Below are 16,808 nucleotides of genomic sequence, written 5' to 3' on the forward strand. Positions count from 1 at the left end.
GCCGTTTTAATCTATTCAAATGACAACAATCCTTAGAAACTGCTTCCAGTGTGCAGCGCTGGCTTGGTAATTAAACCCTGTCACAGTCCTGTCAGCACAGTGAATGTCCCTCCATCCCTCTCTCCCCTCACATCTCTCATCTCTCTGGGGGTCAGCTGTGTGACTGCAAGCTGTATATCCCAAATGTGTGTGGTTTTCTATCTGAGTGAACTGTGCATGTGCACCAATGTGTGCATATCTGATTCAGTTCAGGCTCGATCTGTCAGACGAGCCACCTCCGGCTTCCCCTCATCTTCACCCTCTTTTGTGCCCTCTTCCCTCCTCCCTCCCTGCAGTGCGAGGATCAGGGAAACGGCCTCAGCTTCTCCCCCAACAAATCTGAAGCGACACCACTAAATTGGGTAGTGCAAATTGGGCCGTATGGGGCCCTGCTTAGTATGCAGAGAGATACAGTCTGGTGGATGGGAAGAGGAGAGGAGAGGAAGTGGAGGCGTCCATTATGAAAGCTTTTCTATACAATAGGAAAGCTCTTGAAACCTGTGCTTTTCAAAGACCTGCGCTCTCCTCCGCTTACAATGTTCAGAGCCATTTGAGCTACACTGTCGGGTCACAGCAACAATAGCCTTCTCAAGTGAAGCTACATTTTGTCCTTCAGAGTGAGCTTTGGCAAAAACCTGCTGCTTTGAATCAATACAAATTTGCTAAGCTGAGACATATTTCATGTATCTCCTTTCTTGCAGCTGAATGCATTAGCTGACTCAGAGGCCGTACACAAACTCCCTGAATGCATCCAGTGAGTGTGAAAGTGGCAAACTCACTTAGTGTCGGTGAACATTATGATAAGCAATGTGCAGGAAAAATGTGTGCACAGTTCTGCTGAGTCGGGCGTGCTGTTGCGTGCTGCAGTATACTTGTACCTTGTAATAAGGAGATCATTTCTGTGTCATGTCTCATACAATAAACATTAAGCTCTGTCATGTCCATGATCAGACACACATGGGTGCATGCTGGCTGCACGTGAGGGCAGCCACAGGAGAAGACAGAGACATAAAGAATGAAAAATAAATGTTAGCATGTCAGTGGTGTCAAACTGTTAAAGTACGTGTCCATGGGGGCATTTCAGAATGTGAGACAGCTCTGTTTTGCAGTGCTGCACACTTTATGTGCATTACATTGTTTTGTAGGAGAGATAGGGATGCAGTAAAAGCCATGCTGGATGAATAAGGTAAGCAAAAGCGGAGCAGCCAGGCTGATCCTCTGTCTCTCAAAATGCAGCACAACACAAATCATGTAGACATGTACAATTAAACTGTCAATAAGAGAAAGCCTCAGGAGTTACTCCAAAAACCAAAATAATACAAGCTTGTATTAAATGGTATGAAATCCATCCATCCATCATCTGAACCCGCTTTGTCCTGTAATGAAGGTTAACGAGGGGCTGGAGCCTACCCCAGCTATCTATGGGTGAGAAGCAGGGTACACCCTGGACAGGTCACCAGTCCAACATTCAGACAGACAACCACCTGGAGAAAACCCACGCAGGCACAGGGAGAACGTGCAAAATCCACACAAAATGGCCCCATGGAACCAGGAAGCTTCTTGCTGTGAGGCGAGCACCACCATGCTGCCCTGGTTTGAAATATTCATGACAAATCTCTTGACTTGCCTAAATTATCTTTTAAATCAACAATCATATTGTATGTGTAAGTCGTAATGACACAATTTAAAAAATTAACAAGTCTATTCTCACAGTTATAAATAAGCAACGGTGGTATTGCTTAAATGAGACCAAGATAAATACTAAATCTTGCGTCATTTAACCAAAACTACCTCTCTCCTATTACTCTCTTTGTCAAGAATGTTTGTCTCTCAAATATTTGTAAGTACAAAAACTTGCTAAAGCTACTTCTGCACCATTATCCTAAATATCAAGTGGTATCCAGCTAAGCATATGTGGGTTAAACTCTTAATAAGTGAGCAGGGTGACTAACAGCTCACGCACAGCAGATTAACACCTGCAGTGGCTTCATAAGACAGACTGACACAGGAAAGAGAGATTCACACTGCCACAGGACACGGATGGAGCATATTAGGAACGAGCACTCTCTTACATATGAAATGAGGTTTAACGTGCCAGAGAAGTGTCGGGTTTCTGACACAAATCCATGTAATTTACATAAATATATACAAATATCACACATGCTACAGCAGTGAATCATTTGCATGCTGAAGTACTAGACTTAACTATCAGCTGATGTGATGGTGAGAAACATGGAGAAAGGAAAAGCTCCAACAAACAACTCTTTCAGGTCTCCAGTGGCTGAGCTGTGCTGTAAGTGATGTAAAAGTGGAGTGTTCCTTCATTACTTTGCCTACTTGAATCTTTCTGGTAGTCCAGGGATTTAAACTGATGACCTCGAAACACGCTAATGACATGAAACCCAATTAGCCATTCTAACAGTTTCAGCCTCCTCTGGGCGGCTCTCTGGTCTGAGAGCAAGAGGACACAGCTGGACTTTTGTGTGCATGAGATACTCATTTTAGAACAGATTTACTTGAATGGTGCACAGCTACTTAGAATTCTGAATGTGAGAGCAATGTCAAACTTTTACAGTTGGAACACTTCAGTCACTTGACAGAAAAATTAAAGGTATACCGATTATAGTAAAAACAGTTTCATCTAAAATATTTTCCAAGTCAAACATCTTTACATATAAGATCAGCTGGCACTAAAAGAAGCATCACTTAACCTAAAACATCCCTGATAGAAAGCTCAGGAATGCTTCACTGATGACTGTAACACAGAGTACGAATGAAGAAATGAAGCGAGCCCTTGTTTGTGTATGTGTGTATTAGAATGCCCCAATATTCATACTCCCACCTCCAAAAAAAGGCTTATAACTGCATGTTGCACACACAAACCTTGCTATGCACTATAATATACTGTATAAATCAGTGTTCTTTGACATAAAGATGTGAAGTATGAAACACATCAGGTCACACTGTTGTAAACTTCTTCCCAAAGTTTATGTCAATACATGCTGAATGGAGCCTGCTCTCAGACCAACAGCAGCCCTGTGTTAAAAAGAAAAAAAAGCTACCCCCCTTATTTATGTGATTTAGGCCATTCTGTTGTTGCAGCTCCCCTGGGCTCCAGCCAAACAAACACAGTTCAGAAAGTTGAACCTGGCTCAACTTTTGCTGCAATGCCAACACAGCATCATCCAGATACACTGCAGTATGTTTAACAGTCAAACATACAAGCGCACAACCGTATTTCTACCTCTACCTCTCAGAAATATCAAGCGGTGTGAAGTGTGAAATGATGGATACTTTTCACTCTCAGTTGTCACCATCTAGCAAGCATCATGACATGAGTGGAAAGGTTTACTTTAATAATTAGGGATCAGTCATGGAATGTAGATTAGCATCAGCCAGAACAAAGTAATCTCAATGGTTTGGGATCAGAATCAATGACTGCTGCTGTCAGTCCCTCTGCTGGCTGCTGACTTTCTCTCTAAATTTATCATCAGACCTGGAAGCTACCTGCTCAAAGTGTTTACCCCCATGGCAGCTGGTACATTGTATTAGCATCGGGAGTGGGTCCAGTTTGGCTCACGAAGGTGGAGAAAGGCTTGTTATCTACAGGAACAGGGACAGCAGAGTCAGGCTAGAGTCACACACTAGAGGAAACACACACACACTCACACACAAATATGCACATCTATAAATTAAACATACACACCTTCAATGAATCACACACTCTGCTGTGGGGGCCACACTGGCAGTCAGCCCAGAGTCTGTGTGTGTTTGTGTGTGCTTTAACCAAAGCAGAGCTATAAACTACAAATGCAGAACTGCTGTGACTTCCTCGTATGCTTCATAAACATATATAAAAACTATTTGTGTGGCAGGAAGACAAAAAAGTGAGCTACAGAGTGGGAAGACAAAAAGAGAGAGAGAAATAAAGTGAAAGAGGAGACAGAGAAATGAAGAAAAGAAAAGATCAAAAATAAACAGGCATGTTTTCTCCCCCTCAGATCTTCAGCCTAGTCTCTGCTGATTTCTTCTCCCACTCGCTGACAGTGAGGCTCAAAGCCTGACATCACATCAACCTCTTCAAATATTTAGACATTATTCAAGTCGTCTTCTTTTCCCCTTTTCCTTCTGTCAGGCACAGAATGAGAGAAAGAGAGAGAGAGCAGTGCGATTAATATTCGTACAGACTTTAGTGAACAGTTAGGAAATAAAAGGCTGTACACTTCCAGCTGAGTGATTGGGTCGTTTATCCACATCACAAAGTGATATTTCTGCTGCTCGCCTCTTTTTAGATCCACTGAATGATGAAACAGCATGTCCATACATTTGCGCGTGTGTGTGTGCTGCCATTTGGCGTCCTCCCCGTGTGACTCTTTGAAGGCTGACAGCTCAGTGTGCCATTTGCAAGAGGGCAGATGACAGCGGTCCAGAGAGAGGGGAAGTGAGTGAGTGAGCGAGAATCTGCTGATAGCCAGTGTCAAAAGGTGAGGATGTGACTAAAATGTGTAATAAGGCTGAGGATTTAATAATGGGTATCACGAGTGCGGCGTTGATTAATGGAACATTCTAATAGTGTGATTCTCACAATTAGGAGTAATGGATGTTACAGTAAAACAGCCACAGAGTGCAACATCAACGACTGATGTCAGACGGAACACTCATTCTGCATAATTATCACATCGACGTGTCTTTGCAGATTGATGCTGATGGAGGAGGCCGAGGTAAAAGTGAGGGCAGCGCGCACATTTACAGTAAACAGGCAAAAATTCACTTGCCGTGCAAACAGCTGGTCCAGTTCATGTGGGCAGAATTTGTAATCAGCACAATACGAGGAGAATACACACATGAACATGTTGGTGTATGTTCATTAGCCACTTCCACACAGAGACAGCAGTACAAAGCCACACTGAAGCCCCCCCCACCCCCCCTTTGATTCCGCCCTCACCCTCTTCTTGCTCATTTGCAAACTTTCACAAACTTTCTCTTTACTCATTATTTGGTTTTTACTGTTTTCCTCCAAATTAGTTTTTCCTCTGAATTTGCATTTCATCATGTGAGTTTCCGAACTGCCACTGTTAAATAATAACTACCAACAGCAGGTATGTCGGCTTGCAGTCTGGTCGAATCATCCAGTGTGTGCATGCATGCGAAACCCTCCTGACGTCTGAGGTCTCAAGCATTTTTGAAAAAGATCTCAAAATCTTATGTGTGGCCGGCCTAAATCGGTTTATTGAATGTTCCTCGTCTTTCTGACTCTTACTTTTCTTACGGCTCTGTTTAAGTCTACCAGAAAAACCATAATATTGTTCTGTAAACATACATAATACACATATATCACCAAAAACATACAGAAATATCTGTGTGTCAGGAAGACACATTGCATTGACATTGTAATATTTTTTTTTCATCGTTGGGTCTGTTTATTTGTTTTTATTGTGGCCATGTGATTTCTTCTGCAACCTCCGATGCATGCAGACCATCCGGTGCATGACAAAACATATGTCAAACATATTCAAATTTGGTGCTACAGACTGCAGAGGTGAGGTGCAGTATGTGGCAGTTGTATGGAAGAGAGACAGAAGTCTGCTCCAAGTGGCAAGAAGCTCAGCTTTACATTAATTCTGTTTTCAGGGTTACCAGCTTTAAATTATGGAGTGAAAATGAGGAAATCGTCACTTTAGAGAGCTCTAGAGAGATGATAGAGCGAGAAACAGCCTGACAGCAGGTGTCTTAAGGTATCAGTGAAAGCCACGTGTTTCTTATTGAACTCTCAATGTTTTTTCACACATCTGAAAAAGTACGAGATAAGACCAATAAAGCAGATTAGCTGTTAGCAACACACAAAAAAGAGATGGGACTGTATTTAGGTTGGAAGAAGGGACATAAAGGAATTTAAAGATCAGACACCCGGCTTCATAAAACAATGATTTTCCGAGTCTATTTTCCAAATAAAACAATTAGCTTGTTTGCTCTCACTGAGTATTAATGTGGTGAAGGACACAGATCTGCCTTAATGAACTGGTGGTCTGTGTGCTGGATAAGTTCCTAGAAAGGTTGCGGGGAAAGTGTCTGTGTCTAAAACCTCAGGATGAAAACAAATGAAAGACAAGAGTGGGTGCAACGGTGCAAGAAGCCGGGCTTCATATCTCTGCTGTCTGAGCCAAGTTTTCTGGGGAATATCAGAGAAGGAAAGAACAGAAGCGCACTAAACCTCCAGCATAGCTCAAAGTACTGTTTTACACCTTTCCATCAGAAATGTTCATTAAAGCACAGCAGAGGAGCAGAGACTCTCCTCTCTCCCTCCATCTCTCTTTCTCTTCATCTTCTGTAACACCTGTTCTGATGCTTCCTGTCTGTTTTTTCCCTTTTCTTCCTCTTCTGCCTGAACTTTTTCCAGGCAAGAGAGTGACAGTTGCTTCAGGAACATTGTCTAATTAAGCACCTTGAATGAAAATGAATTACCCCTCATCTCTCCAGCTTTCCTGTTAGAGAGAGACTTGGCAAGCGTTGAACACAATAGCATATGGAGGGAGAGCGGTACCTTCCTGTTTTTCCATTAGAACAGTCTCTGCTTGGCTTCGGCAGAACTTTGGGGATATTGCATGTGTGCGCCTGAGTTTTTGTCTTTCCTCTTCGGGTTCGTTTGAAGTACAGCTGCATCTTTCTTGGCATGCATCCATCTCCCCAATGTTATTAGAATGCATGAATCTCCAATGAATTAATAGCTGCTAAAAACTCACAGGAAGCACAAAATTGTATTTTCTGCCAAACTTTCTGCTGAGTCGCTGCTTTAGACAGCAGCAGTGCAGTCAGAGCAGAGAGGCACTGTTGTGTGAAGCCAGGCGCCTTCCTTCTCAGCCTCTCTGTCAACTCTGAGAGCCAGTGCTGAGTCACAAAACCATTCAGAGAACAATAATGAAAAAACAAACAAACAATAAACTATGTCAAAAACTCAAAGGTAGCCAAAGTGCTCAATGTACTCTGGCTGAACAAGAGTGCAGAGAGATGAAATGAAATATGTAGTTGACCAGTGGGATGTCAAGAACACTCTCATCTAGCCAAGAAGAAATGACATGATAAGGACAAAGAGGCCGATAGTGGCCGGAATACAAGTCGCTAAAATGCTGCTGTCTTACTCTTACATACAAGTACTGCTGTAGTACTTGTATGCCTTCAGTGGTACAATTCAACATGGAGGTGTGTGGAGATGAACTTCCTTTTTATAGAGGGCCTCAAGTGGCCATTTAAGGAACTGCAGTTTTTGGCACTGTCAATCTGTGAATAACGGATACATGGTTAGTTATCATCTTTATATTCAATGCACTCTTCTGCTGCTAGCAGCTATGAAGCTGTAAACTGTCGACCTCAAGCAGACACGAGCAGTGGATCACAGAGGTCTCATGAGCTCTGCTGTTCTTTATTTTTGTGTTTTTATTTCATGTTTAAGATTTGTTGAGTAAAAACTTACAATACAAACAAAATGTTTCAACACAGTTGTGCTTTTCTCTGTCCATAAACATGTACTTAATGCCCTTCAGGCTTTTAGTGCTTTAATAAAGTTGACTATAATCAAAGATATTTTTTCTTTATATTTGTTAACATATTTTATTTTGTTAGATTTCTATTAACCATCAGTGCAGCTCCAAACTTGATTCTATGCAGCTTCATCTGGAGCCACAATAGACTTCTAAGAACCTTTTACACAGCAGCACTTTCCAAGAACAGACTTAAATGTGTTTGGATTAAATGAAATGTATAATGTATGTATATGTATGTATAAATGTATAACGTCTAGAACTGTTAAAGTGACTTCTGCACAGGTGTTAAATGTTGGCATTGAACCTAAATGATGAGGTGCAGAATGTGAGAGAGCAGTAGGCATGATGCTACAACAATGTAGCATCACGCACACAGTTTACCTTCAGTGTGATACATAAATGTATTCATGTGTGAAAGAAAGGCCAACAGGATGAGTTAGAGAGTAACACAGAGTGCACGGTGACAGAGTGACTGAAGGACTGCACCTGCTGCTCTGCTTCTCATTAGTCTCACTGTGCAGGCTACAGCACATCGTCTGCTGCCGACTAACAAGTCTGCAGCAGTGGTGTTGTTGTTGTTGTTGGCATCGACATTCTCAAAAGTCTAGGTATCTGTCTGCCCCAGATTCACCCGCTGTCCTATTTGGTGGAAGGGGGCTGTGCTCTACTTTGCCTTCAGTTGCCTGCATTGCTCTACTTGTTTTCTTGTCAAAAGGTGCTGTGATGTAGAAAAATATATAGCGTGTATGTATGTATGCCATTGTACATGGGGACACTTGTGGGAAGTATCATTTACTGAAGAACTGTACTTGAGAACTATTCAAATTTACTTGTCTGTCTTCTCTCACTGGATTTTTATTGAATTTCTCAGGGTAGATGTAAGCTGGCATGCTGCTGTGTGTTCAGCCAGCAGTCACCCGTCATATACCAATAACAGCTGTGCAGCTTGCTGGAGGATGTAGCGCATCGTCCCGAAAACAAGGTAATAAATATGAATGATCTGATGTATGGAAACAGGGTCAGGAAAGACAAAGGGTGCCAGACATAATGGATGAAATGTGAGCTACTCCTCGCTGGCTCTCTCTCTCTGTGAGTTTAGGGCAGCAGCAAACACATTCCTCACAGAAAACACAGCAGCAGCCAGACACCCTGGGATTAATTAGCTGCACAATCCTTTTAACACAGGGCTTTTTGTTTCCAATTTGTATATTATTTGGTGCTGTTAGGTACGGAGAGTCAGAGAGGGAGAGTCAGAATGTATTTGCCGTGGATTAGATTATAATTTTATTAAGATGGTGGGTTTGTATTGTGCCTCACTGTGATTTGCAGTGCTTGCAGTTCGGCTGCCATCTGAGCTTCTGTTGAATAAACATCTTTGATATTGGAAAGGGTACAGCAGTAGGCAGGATAAGTCTGTTTGTTTGTGGGTGAGTGTGGCAAATAAGGTGTCTGTGCATGTGAAATGAGGAAAAGATTTTTTTTTTCCATTTTTCACCTGCAAAGTGAGAGCATTTTTAGATTTGTATGTGTTATTATTATGGTATTTTCTTCAAAGACCTAAGACAGAATAAAGGTCCAGCTAAAGCTAGAAGACCATTTCACTGAGGGTCCTCACAAGTAGAAACATATTGACAAGTGTGTGTGTGTGTTGGTGGATGAGTAAAGACCTTTTAGCTGAAAGATCTCTAACTTCACAGCTCCATGATACATAAAAGCATCACACACACACACACACACATAAACAGAGACACTGCAAAACAGACAGGCACGACAGACACACTCACGCGCACAGAAAACACACTCACAGAGCATAACAAAGCCTCCTGTGGTGCACCAGAGATGAGAGGCACAAAAAAAAGATGCAAGAAGTGCAGGGAGTGACAGCAGAAAGGTAAGGAGAGGGAGCGAAGAGAAGGCGACATGAAATAGTGTCTTCAGTAGTGGAATAGCAAAGTAACAAATCCGCACTCTCTGCCATACACATTATGTCGTTTTTTTCTGCCTAGAAAGATGGAGAGGAAAGGAGGAAGACTGTGGGAAAGTAGCTGATGAGAGACAGTGCTTTTCCTGTCACTTTGTGGCTCAGTCAGGCTCAGTCAGGCAGGAAGATTTGTGCCTCTGCTGATTAGGCAGCCAGCCAAAAAACAGCAGGACAGACTCAACAATCAGTTTCAGTGGTGGGATGGGACAAGGATGAGACAATTGACTGGTGTCTTTGTTACTCTAATCACACCAGCCTATTCTTTTCAACAAATATCTATTCATTACAGCAACAGAAATCTGCACGAGGATGAATTATTACAAATAGCGCTGAAGCTTTCACTAATGACAAGAGATTATCTCAAACTCTGTTGTACACAGCAACAAAACAAAAACAATGATGCAAATGTAATCGCACAGTAACAAATCACTTCCTTCTCCCTCTCAGTACATTTACTTGAGGACTTCAGCCCTGTTAACTTACTCTTACTGACTCAGATGCAATCACCATGGTAACAGGCCAGAGGGAGCCTGCAGCAGACTGGATCTACCCTGCATCCAAGGCTGCGAGCACACACAGACTGAAGTATGTACAAACACACACAGCAAATTAGAAAGAGAAAACTGGACCACTTTAGCAAGACGGGGACGGCTAGGATGACATTTAAATGGATGGAAGCCTCAGCGGAACAAATGAGTTCATTTTAACTCCTCATGTCGCTGTTCAGACCTCCCTCTGTATATCAAACTGTGATCACACTGAAATGGCAGAGCGACGCCTGTTGCGAATTGTACTTTTCACAGCTGAATCCAACGTTTCTGTGAGCGCAGAGCAGTGAGAGATAAAAGCAATGGAGAAACAGAGACTTTAGATTTACACAATCAGCCCTGCTGCTCCCAATCAGCCGTGAAGGCAGCAAAGCAGCAGGAGAGGAAATGCACGCACAGCTCCAGTGCAAGTCAAACGAGAGGCATGCTCAGGTGGTGTCTGTGTGTGTGTTTGGGAAAGAGGAACGAGGGAAAAATACTGCACTCCATTGTCTTGAAGACCAATCAAGTGTTTCTCCGGCCAAGGTCTAAAGCAGGTCTACATGGTTACGGGGACCATTAAACTGTAATTTACTCTGTATGTATTAAGTGTTTGTCTTTCATTTGTTTATTCATGTGCTGCTCCACAGGGGGAGAGACAATCATGACCGCAGGGAAATGATAAAAAACACATTTACCAAAGTAACATTTATTCTAGTGAAAGATCAAAAGCAGGGTAGTTAATATGAATCTGGAGGACAGCAACATTAAAGGGGCACTTGAGCAAGTTAATGCAGCTCCATGAAGATGCTGCATTTCCAAGAGACACAATTAAAAGAGAATGGTCACAACTGAAGCAGAAAAAGCCAAGATGCTGTGATGTGATTTTTAATCCTAAAGCCTCGTTTATACTCCCTTGTGCACAAGGACACAGACAGCTGAGAACACAGACATGGTGTGCTCATCTTTGAAGTCCTTCTAATGTCTTTCTGAAGTTCCGCACTGACAGGCTTCCTTAAGTCTGAACAATTTCCTGCACATTTGTCTTTATACTCTTTAAACACAGCATGGACAAAAGCAGGCAGCTGTGGACTTTTTTTAAACATCTTCTTGTGCAGTGGAGGTGGAACCAGTGGTGAAAAGTTTGCACAGATGATGGCAAAAACTGAGAAAAAGATGTGAGCTGCGTCCAAAAATGTATTTTCATTTTACCGAACAAACTCACTACATAGTCCTCTACAGTAAAACTCCATGTACAGTGAACAGTAAGTTGTACCTTGGGAATGGTTTGGGAAACAGTCCTTATAAAGGACCAATGTGTAGGATTTAGTGGCAAGGCTGCAGACTGCCACTGACTGCAGACAGGAGAACACAAAGCAGCAAACACTTGAGTGTAAAAGCACAAAACAAGCTGCAACAAGGCTGCCTCCATGCAGATAAAGATTTAAGACACAACATGATATATTTTTTACCCAACCAAAAAATATCCATACAAACACGTGAACATACACAAATGAAAACTATAGTATACAAACAATACTATATCGCATTTCTGCTCCTAGCAGAGATAGGGACTGAGGTCAGAGACTCGCACTTAAGTCAAGTTTATTTCATTATTTTATTCATTTCAGGTTCTACAATATGTTATAGAACATGGCGACAGCAACTGTAGCTGTGCTATTTGTGATAACATTTGGATATGACACATATAAACAGACGGCTAACAAGCGAACGGCAACCTGCAGAGTGTGTGGCATCAGGATAAACGATGCCAGCTCAACAACATCCAACTTTATCAGGCACCTCAAAGGCACAAGGATAGATCAGTCTATCGCTTGGCCTATATGGACAGATAACTGCTAAAACCTCTGGCTCCTATCCAACAAGTCCCCACAAATGTCCTGCTCTGAATACGACTGTAATTGTGTAGCAAAGTGTGTGATCCTACAGCAGAACAATGTTTTACACAGTGCAGTAAAAGGTGAAGATGTTAGCAAAGCAAAGGTGCTGACAGGAGCAGCAGCTCCATGAGTCTAACCAGGCAGAAATAAGCCAGCTTAATGTTGATATGAGTCAGTAAGAGCCTTTGTGTATGCAGTTAAGTAGAGACGCCTGCACACACTGTGAAGAGCAGAACTAATTTAGAGATTTGTGTTTCATTCTGCTAACAGGTCATTTTCTGTCATTGCTGTAGTTTTTGCAGTATTTAAAATTTCCCACTTTCTTCCCCTGCTCTGTATCGATCGCTCTGCAGAGTCACAGATCAGAGAAGCCAAAGGCAGGAAGATACACTGGAAGCAAGACACATAAAAAACAAGTTACATTCAGAAAGGCCAAGCCGGACGAGCAGAGCCTAGCTTGGTTGTGCTTAATTGAGCACAGTCCAAAAATTCCGTTCTCTCCTCCTCTCCTTAGTTTCCTGACTCGTCCCAAAATGGTCCCCTCTCTACCACACACTCTCTACAGCTGACTTCTTTTCATTCATTTTAATTGAGCTATCTTTTTAAAACTCTTTTAAAGAGGTGTACAGTTTGCATAATTTAGTCATGCTTGGTAAAAATGAGAATCTAGACTCCCTTCATTTGATTCCCATCTGACTGCTGAACCATTACAAGTCTGCTGCTGACCATTCAAATTCATGCAGTCTTTCCTTTCCTTTGCACATAATTGTATGTACTTTTGGCTAACTGGCAAACATATTCTCACTCCCACCCCATCGGATAAGGACATTTGGTCAGGTTGATGGTCTGGTACTTTAACACTGTTCTTCACATACGTTAGAATGTGAGACCAGTGGAAGCTGATGAGGAGTGAGTGAGAATGTTTATTAATAGGCATTTCAGGTTGTAGTGTTTTAGCTTGATTATCAAAACACAAACCTTTTCCAGGAAGTAGCTGAATGAATACAACAATGGTTATAATTCAGTATGTGAACAGCTTAGGAAAAATTACTCATATTTAGAAGTCAAGTTCAAACTGCACCGAGGAGCTGGCTTTTACATTAAAAAACTTAAAGGTACAGATTTTAGATGGGAAATGGGAAAATACAATCTGTGTAAAAAAATCTGCTCGGACTGAGTGTAATATATGCAGCAGCTGTGGGTATTCCTTTGTGTTGTTTAGCAGTGACATGTCAGCCATGTTTCCCTGTAACGTGCAGTTTGTGAACAGTCTCCTTCACAGCCCTCTTCTCACAGGGGAATTCCCATAATGAGAAACAAAACCAGCTGGACGCAGGTGTTCTGTATAAACCCAATACATTATTCCGCAGGGCTTCCCTCGCCCTCCTCCTCCTCCTTCTCTTTGTCTACGGTCACATCTTCAACCCCCTACCTTTCTCTGCCTCCTTTTACACATCCTCATTAACTCTATCTTCCTAAATCCTGTTGTTTTCTCCACCTCTTTCTCCACATCCTGCTCCTCTGGCATAGTTTTATTCTCCTGTGCTACATCCTCACAGTCAGCGCCCCCCCAACCTTCCTCATCTTAATCATCTCTCCACCATCCTGTCACGTTCCTTCACCAACTTGTCTTCCCTCTACGTTCACTTTGCAGTGTCCTTATTCTACTTTCAATTATTTCTCCATCAATCTGCCTTCACCATCCACTTCTCTCCCATGTCTCCCATCACCCAACTCAACCCAACCAACACACACCTTAACTAATGAGTAAACTAAGTATGCAGTGTTTTTGTCCACGCAGTTACCTTTTTCACAAGTAGCTCCACCGTAGCTGGGCAGACAAAGACACACAAAGGAGTTGATCTCATCGATGCAGGTTCCTCCATTCTGGCATGGATTCGACTGGCAGTCATCAATGTCTGGAGGGAGACAGAGAGAGAAAGAGAAGGAGAGGCAGAGAGTGAGGTTAACTAGAAACACACACACACACACACACACACACATATACACACATAAACAGCACTTTCCAAATGGCTACTTTTTAAACTACCTGCCACAGCTTGTTACTAGGAAACCCCCTGAGAGATCAAACTTTTGGAGAGATTAGAGGTATTTCTAAGAAAGTTATAATTAAGGATAATTGATTGAACTTCATCAGTGAGAGCTTTGGGATGCACTGAAGCATATGATGCTAATTGCAATGTGTTTGTAGGACGTACTGCAGTTGTGCTGTCAAACTTGAGGAGTGAGAACGAGGGATTGGGATGGAAGGCAGAGAGAGAGAGAGAGAGAGAGAGAGAGAGAGAGAGAGAGACGTGGAGATTAGAGAAAAAACATTCAGTTAAGCATGAGCTAGCATCCTGCTCCCACATGAATACGCCAGTGGTCTTGCTAGTAGCTACAAGAAAATGTATACAAATCCAATTTAATATGAGTTAAAGTGCACAAAAGGCAGACGTGACACCTTAGATCTAATATCAAAATCACTTTATGTTGTGAGTACATGCAAATTCTATCTCTCTCTCTCTCTCTCTCTCTCTCACACACACACTTTTGCAGAGGCGTTGCAGGGGTGAGAGTTCTCATTCTGCTGAAAAATGGTAACTGTATTTTTCTGGCTGATCTGGGCCTGGGGGCAAAATCATTAAATCTGCAGCTGGTATCCCACAATCCTCTGCCATCACAACAATTGAGTGAGTCCCTGGGGCCTTGGCAAGAGGTCATGGGAGGGGAGGGGAGGTGAACGAAGAGGAGAGAAAGTCTGAGGAGGGAGGGAAGATGTGGAGATAAAGAGCTGCTCAAAAACACGGAAGAGACGAGAGTTACGAGGCGAAAAAACAACGGTGGTTGGAGGAGAGAAGAGGAGAGGTGATATGATTTCTGTGAGGCTGGGAAGTTGGCAAGTTTCAGGGTTGGATTACAGGGGCTTTGCAGGCAGACAGCATTTGGGGCGGAAGAGTCTGTTTGGATAAAACAGCATGACAGCTTCATTGCTGGTGCCCTGCTTTGGGCTGGCTGATATCAAAGGCTGTATATGATGCAGGAGGTAGAGAGTCAGCCAGAGGAGTCAGAATGAGATGCTTGGTTTAGTGTATTGCAGGATATCCATGTATAACAGTCTGTCTGACTCATGATAAGGAGGAAAAATAAAATACAAGAGAAGAGAAGAGAGACAGCCAAAGAGTAAACACATCCCACACCATGAAAACAAGTTTTAAGTCGGGTTAAGAAAATCTGACATCAAGTGGGAGGCTGGGCCAAATTTTTAGGAGATAAATAAGACAGGCTTAACTTTTTATCAGCTTTACAGTGGAAGTAGTCTCACATCAGCCCCTGTATCCCTTCTAACAACAATCTACATCCCAGTCTGTCTGCTTAACCTGTCACACACACTGAACACCACAGACATTTATGCTGGTACCAGAGCAGAGCCCCGCCAGCTAGAGTGACATGATGAACTTCCTATAACTTCCACTGTGGAACACGTTCCACTGTGGATCCGGTTATTTCTCTACACCCTGTACTGGACTGCTTATTAAGGCTTATTGGAGTGCCTTTTCCAAAAGGCTCAGACAGCTTCGTTGTCTTAAGGACCTTCACAGAAAATCCTCTCTGTCTCATTCCATAAGACTGTATAACTCTTCATCTCTGTGCCATAGATAACGCTCTGACCGATTGTTGTAACAGACATTTTGCACACTAGCTTTTTTAACTGCACACTATTGTATTTGTACATATATTTTATGTCAGTTTTCTTGTAAATAATGTTTATACTGTTTTCTTTACCCATTAGAGGTATGTTACTATGCTGAGTGCCTGTATATTGCTGCTGTAACAGTGAAATTTCCCAGGTGGTCATAAATAAACTCATAATTACTGTATTTGATACAAGAAAATTCTCAAAAAAAGATGTTAATCTTTAGGGAATTTGTACAATTCTAATGATAACAGTTCATGTCAATAGACAGAGGAACCCTTTTGCTCTCAGGAGCACTAAGGTCAATGAAGTACAACCCTCAACATCAGCCATCATCAGTGTTAGCTGTGCCACAGCAGATGGCCAGCATAGTAGCACCGTAATGTAGATATCAGTAAAAGTGACCATTTTCCAAGAGGCGGCCATTTTCATGTTCTCATAACCAGTTTAATGGGCATGGGGGAAAAACCAGTCATAATGTTTTGATTAGATTTTGTCTGGACCTCAGTGACCTTGATGTGATGAAGCTCTGGATTAAGCAGCTGAGGTTCCAACACAGCAGATTTAGAAAAGGACGGATAGGGTTTCACTAATGTTTGATAAATGACAGTATATATAATAATTGATAATGTCAAATCAAATCAGTTTAGGTTTGACCAAAAATGATCAACCAGCTTGTTTGTTCTTATGTACAAGCAATACCTGGTACATACACTGTGTATGTTCTGTAATTGCCTTATTTAAAAAAAAATTAAATCTTTTCCTTAGTTCCAATCCATAAACACACAAATCTTATTAAAGCTCCAAATGCTGTCCATTTGCTCACAGGCTGATATTAATTGTAAAAACAGAAAGTTACTGACTGCAAACTTTCTGTTAAAGTTGCACATCCCACTTCTATGAACATCGACTCCTCATTCACCTTTTCTAGATTGAGCGTATGATAGCTGCGGGCTTATACAGTTTGCACATAACACTTGTGTGAGCTGCAGATCCAGCTGTCATTATTAGATTCACTACTACTTTCACTGTCATAAATTTCTGCTAAAGTTTCCTCCTGCATCAGTTAAAAATTCTGTGTAGAAAATATTAATGATTGAAGTAAATTTTTGATGAAAATCTAAA

The 16,808-nt window shown here is 42.0% G+C and overlaps 1 protein-coding gene across 1 annotated transcript in view; it reads right to left on the reverse strand.

The window, feature by feature from the left end:
- Positions 1 to 16,808, reverse strand: part of ncanb (neurocan b) — a 90,318-nt gene that overhangs the window by 11,903 nt on the left and 61,607 nt on the right. The window contains exon 10 of the mRNA XM_028403838.1: positions 13,792 to 13,905. Within this exon, the coding sequence (XP_028259639.1) occupies positions 13,792 to 13,905 (114 nt within the window). The remainder of the gene's footprint in view (positions 1 to 13,791; positions 13,906 to 16,808) is intronic.

This window comes from Parambassis ranga, chromosome 4, assembly GCF_900634625.1.
Source record: "Parambassis ranga chromosome 4, fParRan2.1, whole genome shotgun sequence".
NCBI classification, from domain to species: Eukaryota; Metazoa; Chordata; class Actinopteri; family Ambassidae; genus Parambassis; species Parambassis ranga.